This window comes from Pezoporus flaviventris, unplaced genomic scaffold (assembly GCF_033815535.1).
Source record: "Pezoporus flaviventris isolate CSIRO_AGI_PZ_B2104156 unplaced genomic scaffold, CSIRO_AGI_Pfla_v1 ptg000036l, whole genome shotgun sequence".
NCBI classification, from domain to species: domain Eukaryota; kingdom Metazoa; phylum Chordata; class Aves; order Psittaciformes; family Psittacidae; genus Pezoporus; species Pezoporus flaviventris.
This window is the reverse complement of record NW_026892584.1, coordinates 17,498,786-17,515,581: the sequence shown is the minus strand read 5'-3', so window position 1 is coordinate 17,515,581 and position 16,796 is coordinate 17,498,786. Positions and strand designations below refer to the sequence as shown.

The following is a 16,796-nucleotide window of genomic DNA, read 5'->3' as shown; positions in this document are numbered from 1 at the left end:
CAAAGTTGACACCGCCTGTTCATTCCTCCTTTAAGAATTCAGTTTCCTCACAAAACTGCAGTGGTTTACTTTTTTAAATTAAAATTTATGGTCAAGTAAACAAGCAGACATTTCCAAGTAAACAACCAAGCTAACCCTAAAACTTGGTAACACTGCCCTGTGAGTTGCTGGAGGAGAGCGGAAGCAAACGCGGAGGTAGTGTTTGAGATGCCCCTCTCCCTGCTTGATGGGCCTGTTCTGCGCTAGCTCCCACTGCCCAGAGACCCGGCAGGACCCGGCAGGACCCGGCAGGACCCGGCAGGACCCGGCAGGACCCGGCAGGACCCGGCAGGACCCGGCAGGACCCGGCAGGACCCGGCAGGACCCGGCAGGACCCGGCAGGACCCGGCAGGACCCGGCAGGACCCGGCTGCACGCAGCCACTCGCGGACACCACCCAGCAACCGGCCCTAGCTGCTCTCGAAAGACACCGCGCTGCCGCCACAGGGCCCCAGCACCAGCAGCCGAGAGGGAGAGCCTTTAGGTGCCCATCGCGATCGCCTGAAAGCCTTAGCAGTTGAGAGAGGCTGAGGACGCGCGCAGGAATCAGGCGCCATGCGAACAAGCCGCCCCAGCCGTTGGGCTGAGGGGGCCTGATTTCGAATGCGCCAGCGCCCCAATCGGAGGCGCGGGCGGGGCGAGGCGCTGGGTTTGAGTGGTAACCGGTGGTGCGGGAGTGGAGGGTGTTTGGTTTGGATGTTGCGAGGTTGTGATGGCGCTGAGTAGGGTGTGAGAGGCGGTGAGCGGCTGGGGAGCGAAAGGGCGGGGAGGCGGCGGGCGCTGGGATGGCGGAGCACAGGCGAAGGGTGGTGCGGCTGGCGGTGCTGGAGGATCTGCGGGCCTCTTACGGAATTAAGGTGAAGAGTGGGAGCTGCCTGGAGGCGGCCGTGCAGCCCAGAGCGGCGGCTGCGGAGGTAAGTGGGGCTGAGGAGGATGGTAGCGCTGCAGTGCCTTGGGCGGACACCTTCTGGCCGGGCAGCGACGGTACCCGGCTTTCCGCCGCGGTGGAGTGGGTGAGCTCGGTGGTTGCTGCAATATGAGCAAAGCTAACGTGAGCCTGGTAGCTGGCCTTCCGTCCTCGGTGGGCATCGATTCTGGTATCGGGGACGTCACCGTAACGCTGTTGTTCCTGCTTATCCTTGATGGGGTTTAGCCCTCTCTCGGGGGGTGGGGCGGGCGGACGGACGGCTGAATCCCTTCAAGGAGAGAAGTCAGTTTTCCCCGTTTTTCCTCAGCAAGCAAATGCTCCAGATGTTCCTCAGGGTGGCCATGTCGTGATGTAGTTAGATAGTGGTTTAGTGATGCTAAATTCCTCCCCCCACTCCGCACCCTTATTTAGGACCTGAACGCTGCGAGGTAGATCGGATGGTGAAGGAGATGGTTCTTCTGTGTTGATGTAGTTGATAGCCACTCAAACACGCATTCATGCCTCTGATCTGCACAAGAGCGTTTTACTCTTTACTGTGTTTAATGTCAGTCACAATGGAATTTAAATCTTTGTCATTGTATTATTTCTCAGAATACGTATCTATTGTTTCTAAAAGCTTTATGTTTCTTATTTTTACTTGATTCCTTAGATTTTTGCTTTGAAGAGCTTTGTTTTTATGGTCTCTCAGTATAAGATATGGCTATATACATATTTTGGTACAGAGATCTGTGCTCTGAGGAATGAAATCTATCCTGTTACCTTAAATACCTACTTTGAATTTGTTGAAGGGAAAAAGTGTGCTTTCTGTCTCAGTGCTCTTAAGTAAAACTAAACGTAACAGATGCCAGTTTATATAGCATTGAAGACTATTTCAGAACACTGATTTTCTGGTAGACTAACTTAAAGCATGGATGCTACCATGTCCTAACCAAGTTCTCCATGCAACTGATACGGCACAGAACTGAGCATTCTCACAATGAGCTTTCTGTAAGATGGAGATATTACAAAATGCTGTAGTGACCCTTAGTCAATATAAGCCAAGGAAATTGCAAAAACATGCTTGAGTTGTCTGGTAATGCAAAAAGCAAGGGTAAAGTAAAAGCCATATAAAGCATGTGGTTCTAGGCTCTTCCCTCTCCCTCCCACTTAAAGGGAAGGTTATAAGAGCTGTGAATAATAAATATACGTGATGATAAAAGATGTGTATACAGGTGCCTGTGGTACTTAAATAAGAGGAAAAAAACATACGTTTAAATAACAGTTGACCAAGGTAGGGAAAGGTATAGAGTATATTGGTTTGCTGGGTGCATTCTATTTCTATTGTAAAGGAACAGAAAACTTTAAGAACTTAAATTGTTACTTCTGACGTTTCAAACAAAACCTAGTAAAGTGAGGGTATTGGTTACAAATATTGAATGTTACGTTACAAGTCACTTGCAGTTCTCTATTACATAATCTTGTAAATACGGGGGGGGGGGGGAGAAGGGAAGGGGGAACCCAAACCCCAAATAGTATGTATCTTGGAGTTAGTTCTCTTTTTGTACTTTTAGTAGCAACTTGGAATACAATGGCAATGTTGCTTTTCTTCCCTTATCGAGTTATAGTTGTTTTTTGTAGGCCTGGAGTGGCCTAGTGGGTTAGTTATTGATTAACTATTGTCTCAACATGGTCAGCACTTTGAATTTCAGGTATAAATGACTAAGAGTTTGCATTCATCTCTGATAACAAGTTGGGTATGATCCCAATCCTCTCCTGTTTGGGGAGGAGCTGGATTGCACCTTCAGCAAATACAAGTAGAAAGAGGTGGGGCAGAGAAATAAAAGTACAAATTGCAACATTGAAATGTCAGCTTTTATAACTGTGCAGGAATCTTGGATATTTATTTTTTTAAATGCTGTAGGTGAGCAACAGTAGATGCTGAAGGAATTGCTTGTTTTCTAATATGTAACAGATAAACTGATGTCCAGCTATAAGACAATGGAATCGTAACTGTTTCTCAAGTACAGATGCTAAATGTAAGAGTTTAGAACAACTTTCTAGACTATTCTTTTGAGTTTGATCATCCATGAATTGGCAATCCTGAGTGCATCAGCTGATGGGGGGAAAAAAACAAAACAAACCACTTAAATATATTCTGTGTTGTGTTGATTTTTAAGAAAAATAGTCAATTTAAAAAGGTACAGTGAGATTCCAGAAGAGTCTAATATCCCTACGATATTACCTGTAAATGGTCCCCTTGTAAAAAAAAAAAGTGCAAAACATACTGCAGAAAACCTTTCTATTCTTTCACGTAATCTAGGGTGTTACCTGTAACAGCATACACACAGCTGGAGACGATAGTTCTTTTCCTATCTGTCTTATCTGAGGGACTGTTCTTTGTCTGAACCACCCTTCCTTTTGTACTTTGTGGAATATGTGCTTTTCCTGACTGTATGTAGTTGGTATCCTATCAACTTTTGAAAAATATTAATTGAATTTTGTGTTTTAGGGTAAAATCTTTGGGATATCTTTTCATGCGCTACCACAATCACTTGTGCCAGAATATGGTTATATTCCAAGGTAAATTGACACTTTAAATTTATGCTTACTTTGCTCTCTTTATAGTATTGAACTCTTGTCAGAAGAGGGAACATATTTATTCCAAACCTGCTAAAGCTGATAGGAGATGTAAGAATAGTTTCAGTTGGAGAAGAAGGGATGCAGAAGTTAGATGGGAATTCAGAGCCACAGCTATCATTCAATTGTATTTCTTTATGCTACTTGTCATTGCGGAAAAACTATCCTATATGTGCTTTATCTGTTTATCATTTAATAGCTTTTCTTGGAAAAGATAAATCTTATTCTGAGTATCAGAACTATGTTACCATTTTTTCCTCAGCTTTCTTGTTGATTCTTGTAAGTATTTGGAAGAACATGTTCAGACCGAGGGACTCTTCAGAAAGTCTGGATCTCTGGCTCGTTTAAAAGCTTTAAAGGTATTATTGACAGTTTTGTTTGTTTGGTTTTTTTAATTAAAAAAAAAATAAATCTGCATTTCACTTGGTCATCTGCATGTTTTAGTTTTTGGGCTCCTTTCAGTTATAGTCAAGCTTTAATATTGGAAGTAGACAGGTAATATTACTTCTTTTAGAAATAAGAAGAGCTCTAGTTCAGAAAATGGCAAACTTCACTTCCCCCCTCTCCCTGCTCTGGGAATTTTTTCAGCTTTCTAGACAGCAAAAGTACACTTTGGGATTGAACAAATTTGTTGGCAGTTACACACACTGGATACCATAAGGATATTTGTTTAGCTGTGTTCTCCCAGAAGGATGGGCATGTGTGAAATACATAAATTAACACATGTGGTCTGACAACATTATCTGTGTCTCTTTGTAGATACTGTAGTTAAGTAAAACATGACAAGGCTGAAACTAAAAAAATGGGCAAGTTGTGACTGTTTTCTCTGATATGGGCTAGAGGATTAATTCCTGAACTTAGGAATCTTGATGGTATATTGAAGACTTCAAATCATCTTTCTTATGAACAATTTCAGAGTAAACTGGATCAAGGTGAAAACTGCCTCTCAGCTGCACTGCCATGTGATGTTGCAGGGCTTCTTAAACAGTTCTTTAGAGAGCTGCCAGAACCCATCCTTCCACCTCACCTGCAGGAAGGCCTTTTCAAAGCTCAGCAGCTAGGAAATGAGAAGAAAACTGCAACTGTGTTGCTGTCATGTTTGATGGCTGACAGAACAATCCAAGCTTTGAGATACTTCTTCAACTTTCTGAGAACTGTGTCCCTAAGGTCAGTGTAAAAAGAGTCCTTTTAAAGATTTCCCAGTTCCTTTAATGACTTCTCTTTCCAGGCAATTGCTATAACTTTCTGTGAGTGGTTTATGACTTTATCTGCAGTCATTCTCTAGAATTCAGTTGTGGTCTTTTCTTTCATAAATCCAAAGTGTTACCTTAATGAAACTGTATTTTGCTGGAGGCTAGACTTTGTTCCATTCTTCCATAGCTGTATTCCTCATTCTTGTTTGGAAAACAAAAGGAGTGACTGATAAAATTCATGTAATCTAAGTGGCGCCTTGCGTTCCCCAGAACTGACCAGGGTCTGTAACCTCTTGATTTCAGTAACATAGTTGTGTGGTTACTTAGCCTGGGGTGCATAAGTCTAAACACATTATTCTTGGTATGTAAGTGCTCAAATGAATTAGTCCTTTTTTTTTTTTTCTTTTCCAAATGGTATTTGTCTTATTTGGTGTTTTCTCTCTCCACTGCTTATGTCCTGATAATTTGTGTGAACCCGCAAATTTTTCTTGTGAAGATCCAAAGAAAACAGAATGGATAGCAGTAATCTGGCAGTGATTTTTGCTCCCAACCTCTTGCACTCTAATGAGAATGAAAAGATGTCAGCCAGTACAGAAAAAAGAATTCGCTTGCAAGTTGCTGTTGTGCAAACACTTATTGACCATGCATCGGAAATTGGTAAGGTGATAAATGTTTATCAAAATGTCTTGTTTCACATACTTGTGTACAAGTTTTCAACTTGTAAGGTAACTTTAAAAAAAATATTTCTCAACTAATTCAGGGCAAGTACCAGAATTCATCTTGGAAAAGATTCCTGCAATGTTAGATGTTGATGCCTTTCAATCTACTCCCTCACTGTGGGGCTATGAAGATGGTGAAAATGAATCTCCTACTGAATGCAAGAAGAGGAGGCACCAAAGTGTTGGGGGTAGGTATGTTGTCTGAAAGTTTCAGCAACTAAAATCGAATTATTTTGAAACTTGATGTTTGCTGAATCTAAGCACATGCTGCTTCAACAAGCAGAAGACACTGTGAAATTTGTTGGGTTTGATTTGCAAAATCTATACAAGACCTCAATAATATTTACTGTATATTTACTTCACTTGTATTCTGATGTGTCTGTCTGCCAAGAAAGCTATTTTGCTTGTGCTCAGATTTGTGAAACCAGATTAATATTCTGGCCTTTTTTTCAAGTCCAGATCCTGCTGCAGAATCATAGGATCACAGAATAGTTAGGGTTGGAAAGGACCTTAAGATCATCTAGTTCCAACCCCCCTGCCATGGGCAGGGACACCTTGCACTAACCGGTGTCACCCAAGGCTCTGTTCAACCCAGCCTTGAATACTGCCGGGGGTGGATCATTCACAACTTCTTTGGACAAGCCATTCTAGCGCCTCAACCACCCTCACAGTAAAGAACATCTTCCTTATATCCAGTCTAAACTTCCCTTGTTTAAGTTTGAACCCATTACCCCTTGTCCTACCACTGCCAGAGAGTCCCCCCCCGCATCCTTATAGGCCCGCTTCAGATACTGGAGGGCTGCTATAACGTAAAGGTGTTTTTTTGTTTGTTTTTGTTTATTTTTTGTTTGTTTTTTCTTTTTCTTGATAGTTTTGAAATTATACTTGGAAACTTAGGTATTTAAGTCAGATCATGAGAAGGCAAGGATATAAATGGCATGTGTGTTTTAAATTAAGTAACTATTTTGTGTTTTGAAGCATAACTTTCAATTCAAGTGTTCAAGACCAGGTTGGACAAAGCCTTGGGTGATATGGTTTAGTGTGAGGTATCCCTGCCCATGGCAGGGGGGTTGGAACTTGGTGATCTTAAGGTCCTTTCCAACCCTAACTGTTCTATGATTCTATGATTATCTGATACTGTGTCCTCTGATATGGATGCGTTTGGTTTGGGCATCTGTTTTTTTGGTGTGAGTTTTTTGTTTTTTTTCAGTTTAGCCATTCAGTAGTTTCTTTGTTCTGCCAAATATGGCCAATCAAATGGTATGTTCTCTGTTCTGCATTTTCTTTGAAGAAATATTATGGAACACATATTCTTGACTTCAAATCCACTGTAACACTGATCTTATATGTATTGATACAAAAGTATAAGTATGTATTCAGCTCATGTGCCTGGAATATTAAACAAGACAGCAACTGAATTTAAGGTTTCATTATTGCATATATTTAGCCAAGGTGTGGTGTGGTTGTGGTTTTTGGCTTGTGTTTTTGTTTTTTGTTTTTGTTTTTTTTTTCCTGTGTGTGTAATCTGCTTCTATTTTTATACTGTTAAAAACAGGGTAAATGTAAAACTTCATGCTGAGTAAAACTACTCTGCTGGGTTTAATTTTGCCTTCAAAAAAATAACACCCCAAACAAAAAAAAAAAGTTCACAGAAAAGTTGTATGTTACTTTCATACTTCTGTTTGGGCCTAACTTGAAAGCTGTAAGAGCTTTTCAGCTTCAAGATGACTGTCTAGTAAAGTGTGGAAGTCACTGAGACTTTGAGGAAGACTTGAATGGGTACCTGGTAGGTTTGTCTACAAGAAATCACAAGGCATATAATTTTATAATGACCAGTAGAATTCAATTTTCTACAAGAAACTTCTGTCATCCATGCATGATTTTTTTTTTTCACAGAAAATAGAATTTTTCAGCTACTGTGAAATGAATAAACATCTTTGTGAGAAGATTTATATTTTTCTTTACATAAAGCAAGCATTTAAACTGATTTGTTTTTTCTCTCTGAAAGAATACAAGTTAAACTTGAGTTGAAAATAGAGCAAGACAAACTTCATAATTAAATTTGATTCCTTGCTGTGTCTTGCATTTCAGATATTGTTAGTGGTGCATTGAATAAATTTAAATCTAACAGAACACCATCCACTACACCACAACAAGACAGAAGCGGTAGGTATTGGTGTATTCTTACTAAATAAAACCTATGCAGTATCTTCTGGATTTGTCAACTATTTTATTTTTTTTTTAACTGAAGAACTGGAACTTAGTTGAAGATAACTGATTATGTTTTAAGTAGTTTAAAACTTTGAATATAGTTACATATTTATTGAGGATACTGCATTTACTGTAGTTTTTGGAGCAGCTACAGTCACTGCAGCAGCGGGTGTGTGATTCTAGGATTACAGAACTGAATTTGTGCTTTTCATCTAATGCATGCTAAGGCTTCAGTGCAGTAGTGCAGCATTTTATCATCTTTGGAATTAATTTACCAATACTGAAATTCTTTCACTTCTAATCTCTCTTAAACTTACATAAGATGACAATTATTTCTTTTTTTTTCTTAATACATACTTCCTTCCCCCCCTCCCCCTCCTTATGTTATTAATGTGTAAGTTTGGATTTTCTTTTCTGGTACTCTGCAACAAAACAACAAAATAAAACCAACCCCTAAGCTATACAGATTGCTTTGCCTCTTCAAAATGCATGCACTTTGGCTGAGCTTTTACAACAGTACTCTTTTTTTTAAACTAGAGTTAAATAACAAACAAAACAACCCTCTATTTATATTTTTGTAAACTCTCACCCTTCTAAGTTGTTTTTGCAAATTTGGATTTCTTAATTTCAGTCCTTTCATCTGTGACTCCGGTGGTTCTTACTCCAAGTACCAAACGTAAACTTCCATCTGACTGCTCTCAGGGCTTGTCCAGCAAGAAGAGACGATCTTTAAAGCATAGTTTTGCTTTTGAGTTGTTACCAAGTAGCATTTTCACCAGCAGCTCAACACCAGCATCAGGTACAGTGTCTTCACTTTTCTCTTGCTGCTTGAAGAGGTTGTTTCTGGCTTTTAAAGGTACTGACTTCTGTTCTTGTTAGGCAGTCATTGATAAACTTCACTTAACAATGCTCCTTGCACGACTTCCCTGTCTTAGTCTGTGTTTATGTTCATCATAGAATCATAGAATAGTTAGGGTTGGAAAGGACCTTAAGATCATCTAGTTCCAACCCCCCTGTCATGGGCAGGGACCCCTCACACTAAACCATATCACCTAAGGCCTCATCCAACCTGGTCTTGAACACTGCCAGTGATGGAGCATTCACAACCTCCCTGGGCAACCTATTCCAGTGCCTCACCACCCTAACAGGAAAGAATTTCCTCCTTATACCCAATCTAAACTTCCCCTGTTTAAGTTTTAACCCGTTACCCCTTGTCCTATCACTACAGTCCCTAATGAAGAGTCCCTCCCCAGCATCCCTATAGGCCCCCTTCAGATATTGGAAGGCTGCTATGAGGTCTCAACGCAGCCTTCTCTTCTCCAGGCTTTTCTTTTCCACTGGCTGTTATGTTGTATGGGTTGACCTAAAGCAAAATCTGTTTCTTGTTTTCTGTTCTATTAATCTCTCAAATTTGCCATTGTTATGTTTTTATCTTTTTCAGTCCCTCTGTACCATCTAGGTTGTACTTGCGTTTGTGTCTTAGCACACAAATCCATGAAGACTTCCTGTGCTTCCAACCTTTTTAAAGTTGTAGTCTTCTCTCTCCTAAATACTTAAATAGCAGGTCTTAGCTCTAAGTGAAATGTAATTGTTGCTGTTATAAAAGTTTTTCTTGAATCCAATCACCTCCTGTTTTCTCTAGATCCTAAAAACCCCTCAATCTATAGAGGAAAAAAAAACCAAAACCAAAACACTCGACAATGCTTTAATACCATTTCATTCTACTAGAGTGCTTCCAAGTATTCTGCAGATCCTGTTTTGTTTGGTTCCTTAATGTGGTGCCAACTGAAGTTAGAGTAAAAAGAAGTTTTTGGATTGGCTATGTTTGGTTTTGCCTGAAGATCAGGGCTTTTTTTCCTCAGTTGAGAATTGCTTTGCTTTATTAAACCATTTCATGCTCATCATGAAATTCTTGTTTCTATGGATAAGCAACTAAATCAGTAACGCTTCCCAAAGACAGAAATAATGCATCTGTTTAATTAAAAAATGCTTACTGGAATAGCAACTCTTTCAGTTGTTGTTGATTTAACTGTTCTGGCTAGGTATGCAAAAGAAGCACACTGCAAATAATATTAAGGCTGAATTTAATTTCTCTTATTAAGCTCTTAAGTTTGAGGAACTTATCTGATGATAGTGTGGAAACTTGAGGTAGTAATATCAGTAGCATGCAATTGATTGCATTCTTCTGCTTCTATGAATGCTACAAGCAACAGCTTTGTTTAATATTAAAGAAAAGTGGAAGTCAAAGAAATTTCAAGCCAGCACTCCCCAAAACAAGCAAACAAATCTGTGCTGTTTAAAAATGTATTCCTTATTGTATTAACTTAAATCTTTTTCTGGAAAATAGTGACTATTTTAAGATCATGTAAATATGGTTTTGTTCCTGTAGTTCATTTTGAAGCAAGCCCATGTGTGTGTCTTGAGTCATCACAAATCTCACTGTCTCCTTCAACTGCTGGTGAAAATCATCTGTCTAGTACAGGGAACAGAAGAAGTAAAAGACATGCAAGCAAAAAATTATACAGGTAATTTGCCTTAACTCTCAAACTAAAGATAAATTGGAAAGGTAGGTCTAGAGCCCTTGACTGATGTGTAAAATCTCAGTCTTGTTTGGTGTTCATAACATACCAAATTTTTATAGTATCTTAAAATGACCAGGTTTTCTAATGTGGCAAAATAGAGCTAAGCAAAAGATCTGGTATATTAACCTTTTGTGCCTATTAGGAAAGCTTGTCAAGAAGGCAACAGCAAAAGTAGAACTAGAGGAAATAGCCATAAATAAGTGTCAGTATGTTTTCATTGCTCTCCTAAAGTGTTAGTGTCAGTTGTTCTACTCTGTCCTTCCAGGGCTGAATCAGGAAAGACAGGTTGTTTTTCTCCAAAGATTAGTCGAAAAGAAATGGTTCGTAGGTCATTACGCTTGAAGTTTGGTTTGGGAAAAAGCAACAGAGAAATGGTAAGTATTCTGCTTCTAACCTAGTTGTCTTGTTACTGTGCATATTTTAATCCCAAGTTTTGGGCACTGTAGTTTCAGTAGCAGGAAGGACCTGTTATCAAGGACACGAAGATTTAGGTTTAGTTTCATAGTGCTAACTGCTCAGCTTGTTCTGGGTTTGGTTAGGGGAGGAGACAGATTGGATAGCTGACCTGAACTGACCAAGGAACTGTTTGGTGACAGTATCATGCTCACCAATAAAACCAGGATGGGTTGTTTTTGCAAAGTAGCCACTACTCATGGTTTGCTGAGCATTGGTCTACGTGTCATGAGTGACTGGTTTTGTGTCACTTGTGGGTTTGGTAGTTTGTGGGGGTTTTTTGTCTGGTGGGGGTCTTTTTGGGAGGTGGTGGTGATTTTGCTTCCCCTGCACCTTTTGCCTTTCCAATTTTCTCCATCATACTGCTGGAGAGTGGAGGGAATGAGCAAGTGGCTGGATGGGACCTTACCTGCTAGCTGGGATTGATCTGCCACAATTGTGATCAGTTGGTCTCAGTTTTCTGAAATTCAAATATTGCAGAGCCTATGCACAGAATCACTATGTTCAGAGTGTGGTTAAGCCTGCCTTACTGCAGGTGGGTTGTTCCCCACCTAGGTCTACAGAGAATCAAGGGAAAATGAAGTATAACCAAGAAAAGTCTGCTATGGCTGATTTACATAGCCTTTTCCTTGGAGGTTCCTCTGTAAATGAGATTCCAAATTACAAGTTTATATGAAAGTAATTAATGCCTTTCATTCAAGAATATTGTATCAGGATGTGCAGTTGGTAATAGATCTGAAAATATTGGAAGGCGTCTTGCAAGTCAACAAGGTTTGGAAAACAGAACCGAATGCGCAAAAAAAGATGTACTCTTCAGCCCACGTGTCAGTGAAAAATTCCCTAAGAAAGGTGAGCATCTAACAGAATGCATTAGGTGGGGGAAACTTTCTTTTTTCTAAAGCAAAGGTAACTTTATGAATGAAAGTTAGTGACCTCTGGGGAAAAATAATCAGTTTAGGACAAACTTGTGTTTCTAGTGTATTTTAGTAGTCCTCTTGTTAAGTGAGATGAGATGTGATTTCAGTTCTTAATATTATAATCTTTTTTCATATCTCTAAACTTAAAGAAGCAATAGCATCTTTAAATTCATTGCTGCTTTGATAATTAAGGTTTTTAGCAAGAATTTTGCCTATAATCATTACGATCATGAAACAGCATTCTTAAACACTATGATATTTATTTTAAGGTTCAAAGAATGTGAGCAAGTCAGAAGAAAACTTGCTAACTCCAAAATGTCACAATAAAGTAGTTAATCGAATGTCATGGAATAGTCCTACTGTTGCAGATTCTCAGGTGATCAGCAGGAATGAGGAGATTCTTCCAGGACACTCTAAAATGGGAATCAGTTCTTCAGAATCCATTTTGGTATTTGGAAAGCCACCATTAATTCCAGATGAATTCAACTCCACAGCTGCAAGCAAACAAGACAACAGCTTGCAACTTAGTGAAGAGGAAAGTAATTTGACTGCAGAAACACTGCTGAAAGTTAAGCAAGCTTTCTCTGCATCTGGAAGTAATCTTCACAATTTGAGGGGTGATACAAAGTCTTCCTTCTCAGATGCAGCAGATGAAACATTAAAGGAAACCTTGTGTGTCAGTGGGATCAGTCCAAAGAAAGAATTGTTAGCTGAAGAAGTTTCTGAACATCTAGCGAATACAAAATCCAGAGAGATGTCACACCAATTTAATCAATCTTATGCTGTTGATAAACAGCAATCAAAAAAAGATGAAATTAAACTATTGGGGAAAAGAAACTTCACAACTTCTGTTGAGATTGAACTTCAAGTCCTGAAGCCAGTTATAAAAAATGTAACAGAACTTCCTGTTCCGCAAGTACTGGCCAGGGAAGACAAGTTGGCTGTTCAGAACAGTTCATCAAAAGATGACTTAAATAATTTAGATTCCTTTGGAAGAAAAGAGGAAATAGAATTAATGCACTCACAAACAGCTGAAAACTGTGTGGTAAAATGCTGTAATGTGGAAGAAGGTACTGCTAAATTTCCTGTGGCTGGACAGCTTCCTACTTCAGAGTTGCCTAAATCGCAAACTGAAATAGGCAACCAATACTTGCAAGCTGAAAATTCTGATAAAACTTTAACTAAGCCATCAACTGTTTCTGACCATGGAAAGGTTTCTGACCACATACAATGGTTCAACAAACTTTCATTAAATGATCCGCGTTCTGCAAGCAAAACTAAACCACCTCTTAAGTTTCAACGTACTCCTGTTAGACAGTCTGTAAGAAGAATTAATTCCTTATTGGAGGCTAACAGACGATCTGTAGGCTCTCAGCTGCTTAAAGCGAGTGAGGTTGGTTCACCGCTTGTTAAGTCTTTGAGCTATGATTCTGCACTATTGTCCTGCACAGAAAAGCCCTCAGAAAATTCTGTGGTGTTGCCACTCAGGAGTGAAAGTACACATGACCAAGTTTGTGTATCTCGTAAGCAGCTAGACTTGACATCCAAATCATGTGGCAGGCTGTTAAATCCATCAGACAAGCCTGATGTTTCTGTCAGAACTGCTGGAATCCACGAACAGAAAGTGACTGTTCATTCATCAAAGTCTGTTCTAGAGGATCTAACCAATCAGAGACCAGTGAAATCCAGTTTAAAAGGTAATGCAAATATAAATATTCCAGAAAAATCTACGATCGCAAGAGGTGCTCCAGGAAAAGAAAGAGTTTGTTACAGAGGCTCTCCAAAGAATCCAATATCTAAAGTGAAACTGCTACCAGCTGCAAAACCTATAGACTTGTGAGATCAAATATGATGGTTAATTTGGCTTATTGTAACTTGGTTAACCTCTAGAAAATCTCAATTTGTATGATTAATGTTTTAGCTCTATTTGTCGGGTTTTTTCTTTTTTTTTTGGGTTTTTTTTTTTAATTTTTTTAACTGTATGAGTCAGACTTGCACAAATAACAGTTTATATTGAGGTTTTCTTCATTTACTGAAACTTTTCCAAATATTAGTCAAGTCTACCCAACTGAAATTGACATCTAAAACAAAAATAACCTGGTTTTACAAACATTTGTATTAGGTCCCATACTTGATTATCTCAGCTTCTTAAAACATGCTGCATTTCCCAAAGTTTTTGCAGTATTTAGACTAAGTACAAAGTTGAAAAATTTCTGACATTTAAAACGAAGCTAACAGACATGAGAAAGAAAATGTCTTGATGCTTGTGTATTGGTAGTTAAATTTATCTACTGCTTAGTTTTAAGTGTATTGTAGCACTACTTTGGATCTTATACCAGGTCTACTTCTTTTGAGACAGTGTATATTTATTTCTATTGGAGTAAACTGGGAGAATGTATTTTGACATATGTACACACTGGAGAATTATGGGAACACAGGCAAAATAAATGTGCAGGTCATTTAAGAAGTGACAAATCTTAAAACTTCATCCAGCAATGTGTTCTGCAATAGGTACCAAGTATTTTCAGTTGTGAGCAGTGAAATGTTTTTATCTTAATATGGCAGGGTGGTTTTAACTTATTTTTAGAGCAGTAGAACAGTGTTAAGTAGATGTTGCAGAAGCAGGTTTAGATGCTGATAATGTTGCAAGAGATGAATGTAAGAAGCCATAGAGTTAAAAGTTGATTTGCACAAGCAAATGTTTACATCTTTTGGAATTAGAACTGTTTGTTTGTTATCGGTTGTAAAATTATTTAAGAGTAAACACTTGAAACCGTTCGTTAGCTTTCTGTATGTGCGAATTGCTTATTGGCAGAATGTAAGAGTTGAAAACACTGCATAATTTCGGTTTTAATAAAACCATTGGTGGTGTCCCTTTTCTGACCCTGTTCTTCTATAATGACTTGGAAATTTAGATTATGTTGTCATATGTGAACTGTGGACATCAAAAAGGAGTAAGTTGGAAAATACTTGGGTCAGAAGTGATTCTGTTCTGGCTCTTCATAATAGATACATGTTGGTAAGTCTCACAACTAGCATAAGGATGGTACAACATAATTTAGCAGGAGTAGGCTTCTAAGCCTCTTGTGATATGTTAATGAAAGGAATAGTTCTGCTTGCTTGCTTTCTATTCTCTGCCTCCTTCCCCACATACCCCCAACTTCCTAGCCAGATCAGTTCAGCTCAGTGATCTGATAGAAACCTCCTGCCCCCATCAGCCTAGTTGAGCCTGCCTCCTTTAGTTACTAGATTATTGTCCAGATCTAATACCAGAGAAGCAGTTATGAGAGGGCCTTAACAAGGTTGTTTGATGTTGTGGTTAAGTATTGGAAGCTCCAGTTTAATGAAATAAAGAGCCAATGTTAATAGTTCACCACCATCAAAAGAGGCAGCTGCTTCTTGCCATTGTCAGGAACATGCTCCTACCCTCTGCCTTTGACTGGCTGTAGGCACCAGAGCACCAGATTTTGTATTATATCACTGAGGTAAATAAGGCTCAACAAAGCAATTGCCAGCTGTCATAGCTCACACAGAGGTAGAGATGGAAATAGTACAGAGGTAAAGGAAATATCACAAGGAAGAAAATAAATTCTGAGTCCTGTAATAGCAAGTTGTGATATCAATTTGTGTTTGCAAGAGCGAGCCTTGAGGGGTTTTTCCTCTGCTAATATTTACCAAATATTTTGAATGCTAACGTAGCTTTGGCATGGACAAAGCAGTAACCTATTTTTGATCATCAATGAAAGCTGGTCTTGAACAAGTGCACTTGAACCTTAGGAAGGGAGACTGTGGTAGGTGTCTGACAAACAAGTCCCTTAAGCACCAGGAAAGACTGTCAAAGTTGAGGCTCTGTTTTTAGTTTTACAGAACAGTTCAAGTACACATCCATTTATATAAAGTTTATTTTGGTTTTGAGGGAGATTAGACACTCTAAATGGAGGTCCCTATTGCTTAATCCTGTAAACTGCAGATGTAAGAGCAAAATGAGACAGTAATCTACATTTGAGTGTGTAGTTTGTGGATTTGTTCTCGTTTATGGGGTATAAATCTCAGAACATTTCTGTAGTTATCCTAAAATGTGTCACATTCATGTCAGTAGCAGTGAAGATGTGACATAAAATAGCTTTTAGAAATTACTGTTTTGCCATGTGCTATTAAATGACAGACTCCATTTAGCAAGTTCCTTTTTATAGTTGCCTTTTTATCAGCCTTTGCTATGGGTGGTATACACACGTGCTTAACCTGGAGTCCTCTGCTGCAAGCGCTTAGCGATGGCTGCCGTATTGTTACCTGGCATACCTGCGGTTAGGTAAAGCATCATTCTGCAAGTAGACCATTAATCATATTATTCTCGGGAGAGAAATCACAGCAGGAATACGAACAGTCACGGGGTAATGCCTTATTCCTGTAACAGTCAATCCATCAACACCCTTCAGTTTATTTTTAGACTATTGTGTTTAGCTGAAAGGGGAGATCTCCAAGATCCCACCGAGCTTTGCGTCATCTCCTGGCTGGACAGATCCATGCAGCAAGCACACGGCCGGCCAGGTGCACACCTGCTGCCGGCGTTCTGGCACCGGGGGAACGTGGACGTGGGGCAGCGGCTGCGCACGGAGGATGCGCGGCTGCGGAGTCGCCGCACACGCAACGTAGCGCCAGGAGGGGGAGGTGAGCGCGGCGCTCCCGGAGCCGCTGGGGGCGGCAGGGTCTAGGGCGGAGCGGGGCTGCCCGGGGGGAAGGGGGGCTTCTGCGGCGGCTGAGCCACCCTGGGTACTGGGGGAAGGGAAGGGTAGGATACACAGCCCAGCTTTCCACGGACGCAGCTCGGAGGTGCAGGGTGTGGGGGCAACGGAGCGGCAGCCCTGCTCGGGTGCGTGTTAACGGGGGATGTTTTGTAGAAAGCAGGCTTTTCCCCATCTACATCAGAAAGACGCGGCTCGACTCCCGTGCAGCGCTCTGCGGCACAGGCGGATAGGGCGCGATGGGCGAGGTGGGGTGTGCTGTCCTGTGCTGTGCTGTGCCGTGCTCTGGTGGAGCCGTGCACTGGCGTATTGGGAGTATTTCCAGCCTTGGCTCTTTCAGCCATTTTTGTTTCGAAGACGTTTTTCAGGTGCGTTACGTGGGGTGGCGGGAGCAGTG

At 40.3% G+C, this 16,796-nt stretch overlaps 1 protein-coding gene across 4 annotated transcripts; it reads left to right on the top strand.

Annotated features, from left to right (window-relative positions):
• The first annotated feature begins 779 nt into the window (after window positions 1-779).
• On the top strand, window positions 780-13,612 carry ARHGAP11A (Rho GTPase activating protein 11A). 4 transcript variants are annotated; one of them, XM_061463391.1, is made up of 12 exons: window positions 780-952; window positions 3,455-3,525; window positions 3,845-3,941; window positions 4,499-4,749; window positions 5,272-5,432; window positions 5,536-5,682; window positions 7,586-7,660; window positions 8,337-8,504; window positions 10,095-10,230; window positions 10,553-10,661; window positions 11,442-11,589; window positions 11,927-13,612. In XM_061463391.1, exons 1-12 carry the CDS (start codon window positions 824-826, stop codon window positions 13,495-13,497), a joined length of 3,063 nt encoding a protein of 1,020 aa, XP_061319375.1. In that variant the 5' UTR covers window positions 780-823; the 3' UTR covers window positions 13,498-13,612. The 4 variants fall into 4 exon arrangements, with proteins under 4 accessions (XP_061319375.1, XP_061319378.1, XP_061319377.1 ...); XM_061463394.1 differs by lacking the exon at window positions 5,536-5,682; XM_061463393.1 differs by lacking the exon at window positions 7,586-7,660.
• The last annotated feature ends 3,184 nt before the right edge of the window (window positions 13,613-16,796 follow it).

Bases quoted from the DNA above. Each gene is read 5' to 3' on its own strand.
- ARHGAP11A (XM_061463391.1), top strand. From the start codon at position 824: ATGGCGGAGCACAGGCGAAGGGTGGTGCGGCTGGCGGTGCTGGAGGAT. The intron at 953-3,454 runs GTAAGTGGGGCT...TTTGTGTTTTAG, and splicing joins CCAGAGCGGCGGCTGCGGAG to GGTAAAATCTTTGGGATATC. The intron at 3,942-4,498 runs GTATTATTGACA...GAACAATTTCAG, and splicing joins CTCGTTTAAAAGCTTTAAAG to AGTAAACTGGATCAAGGTGA.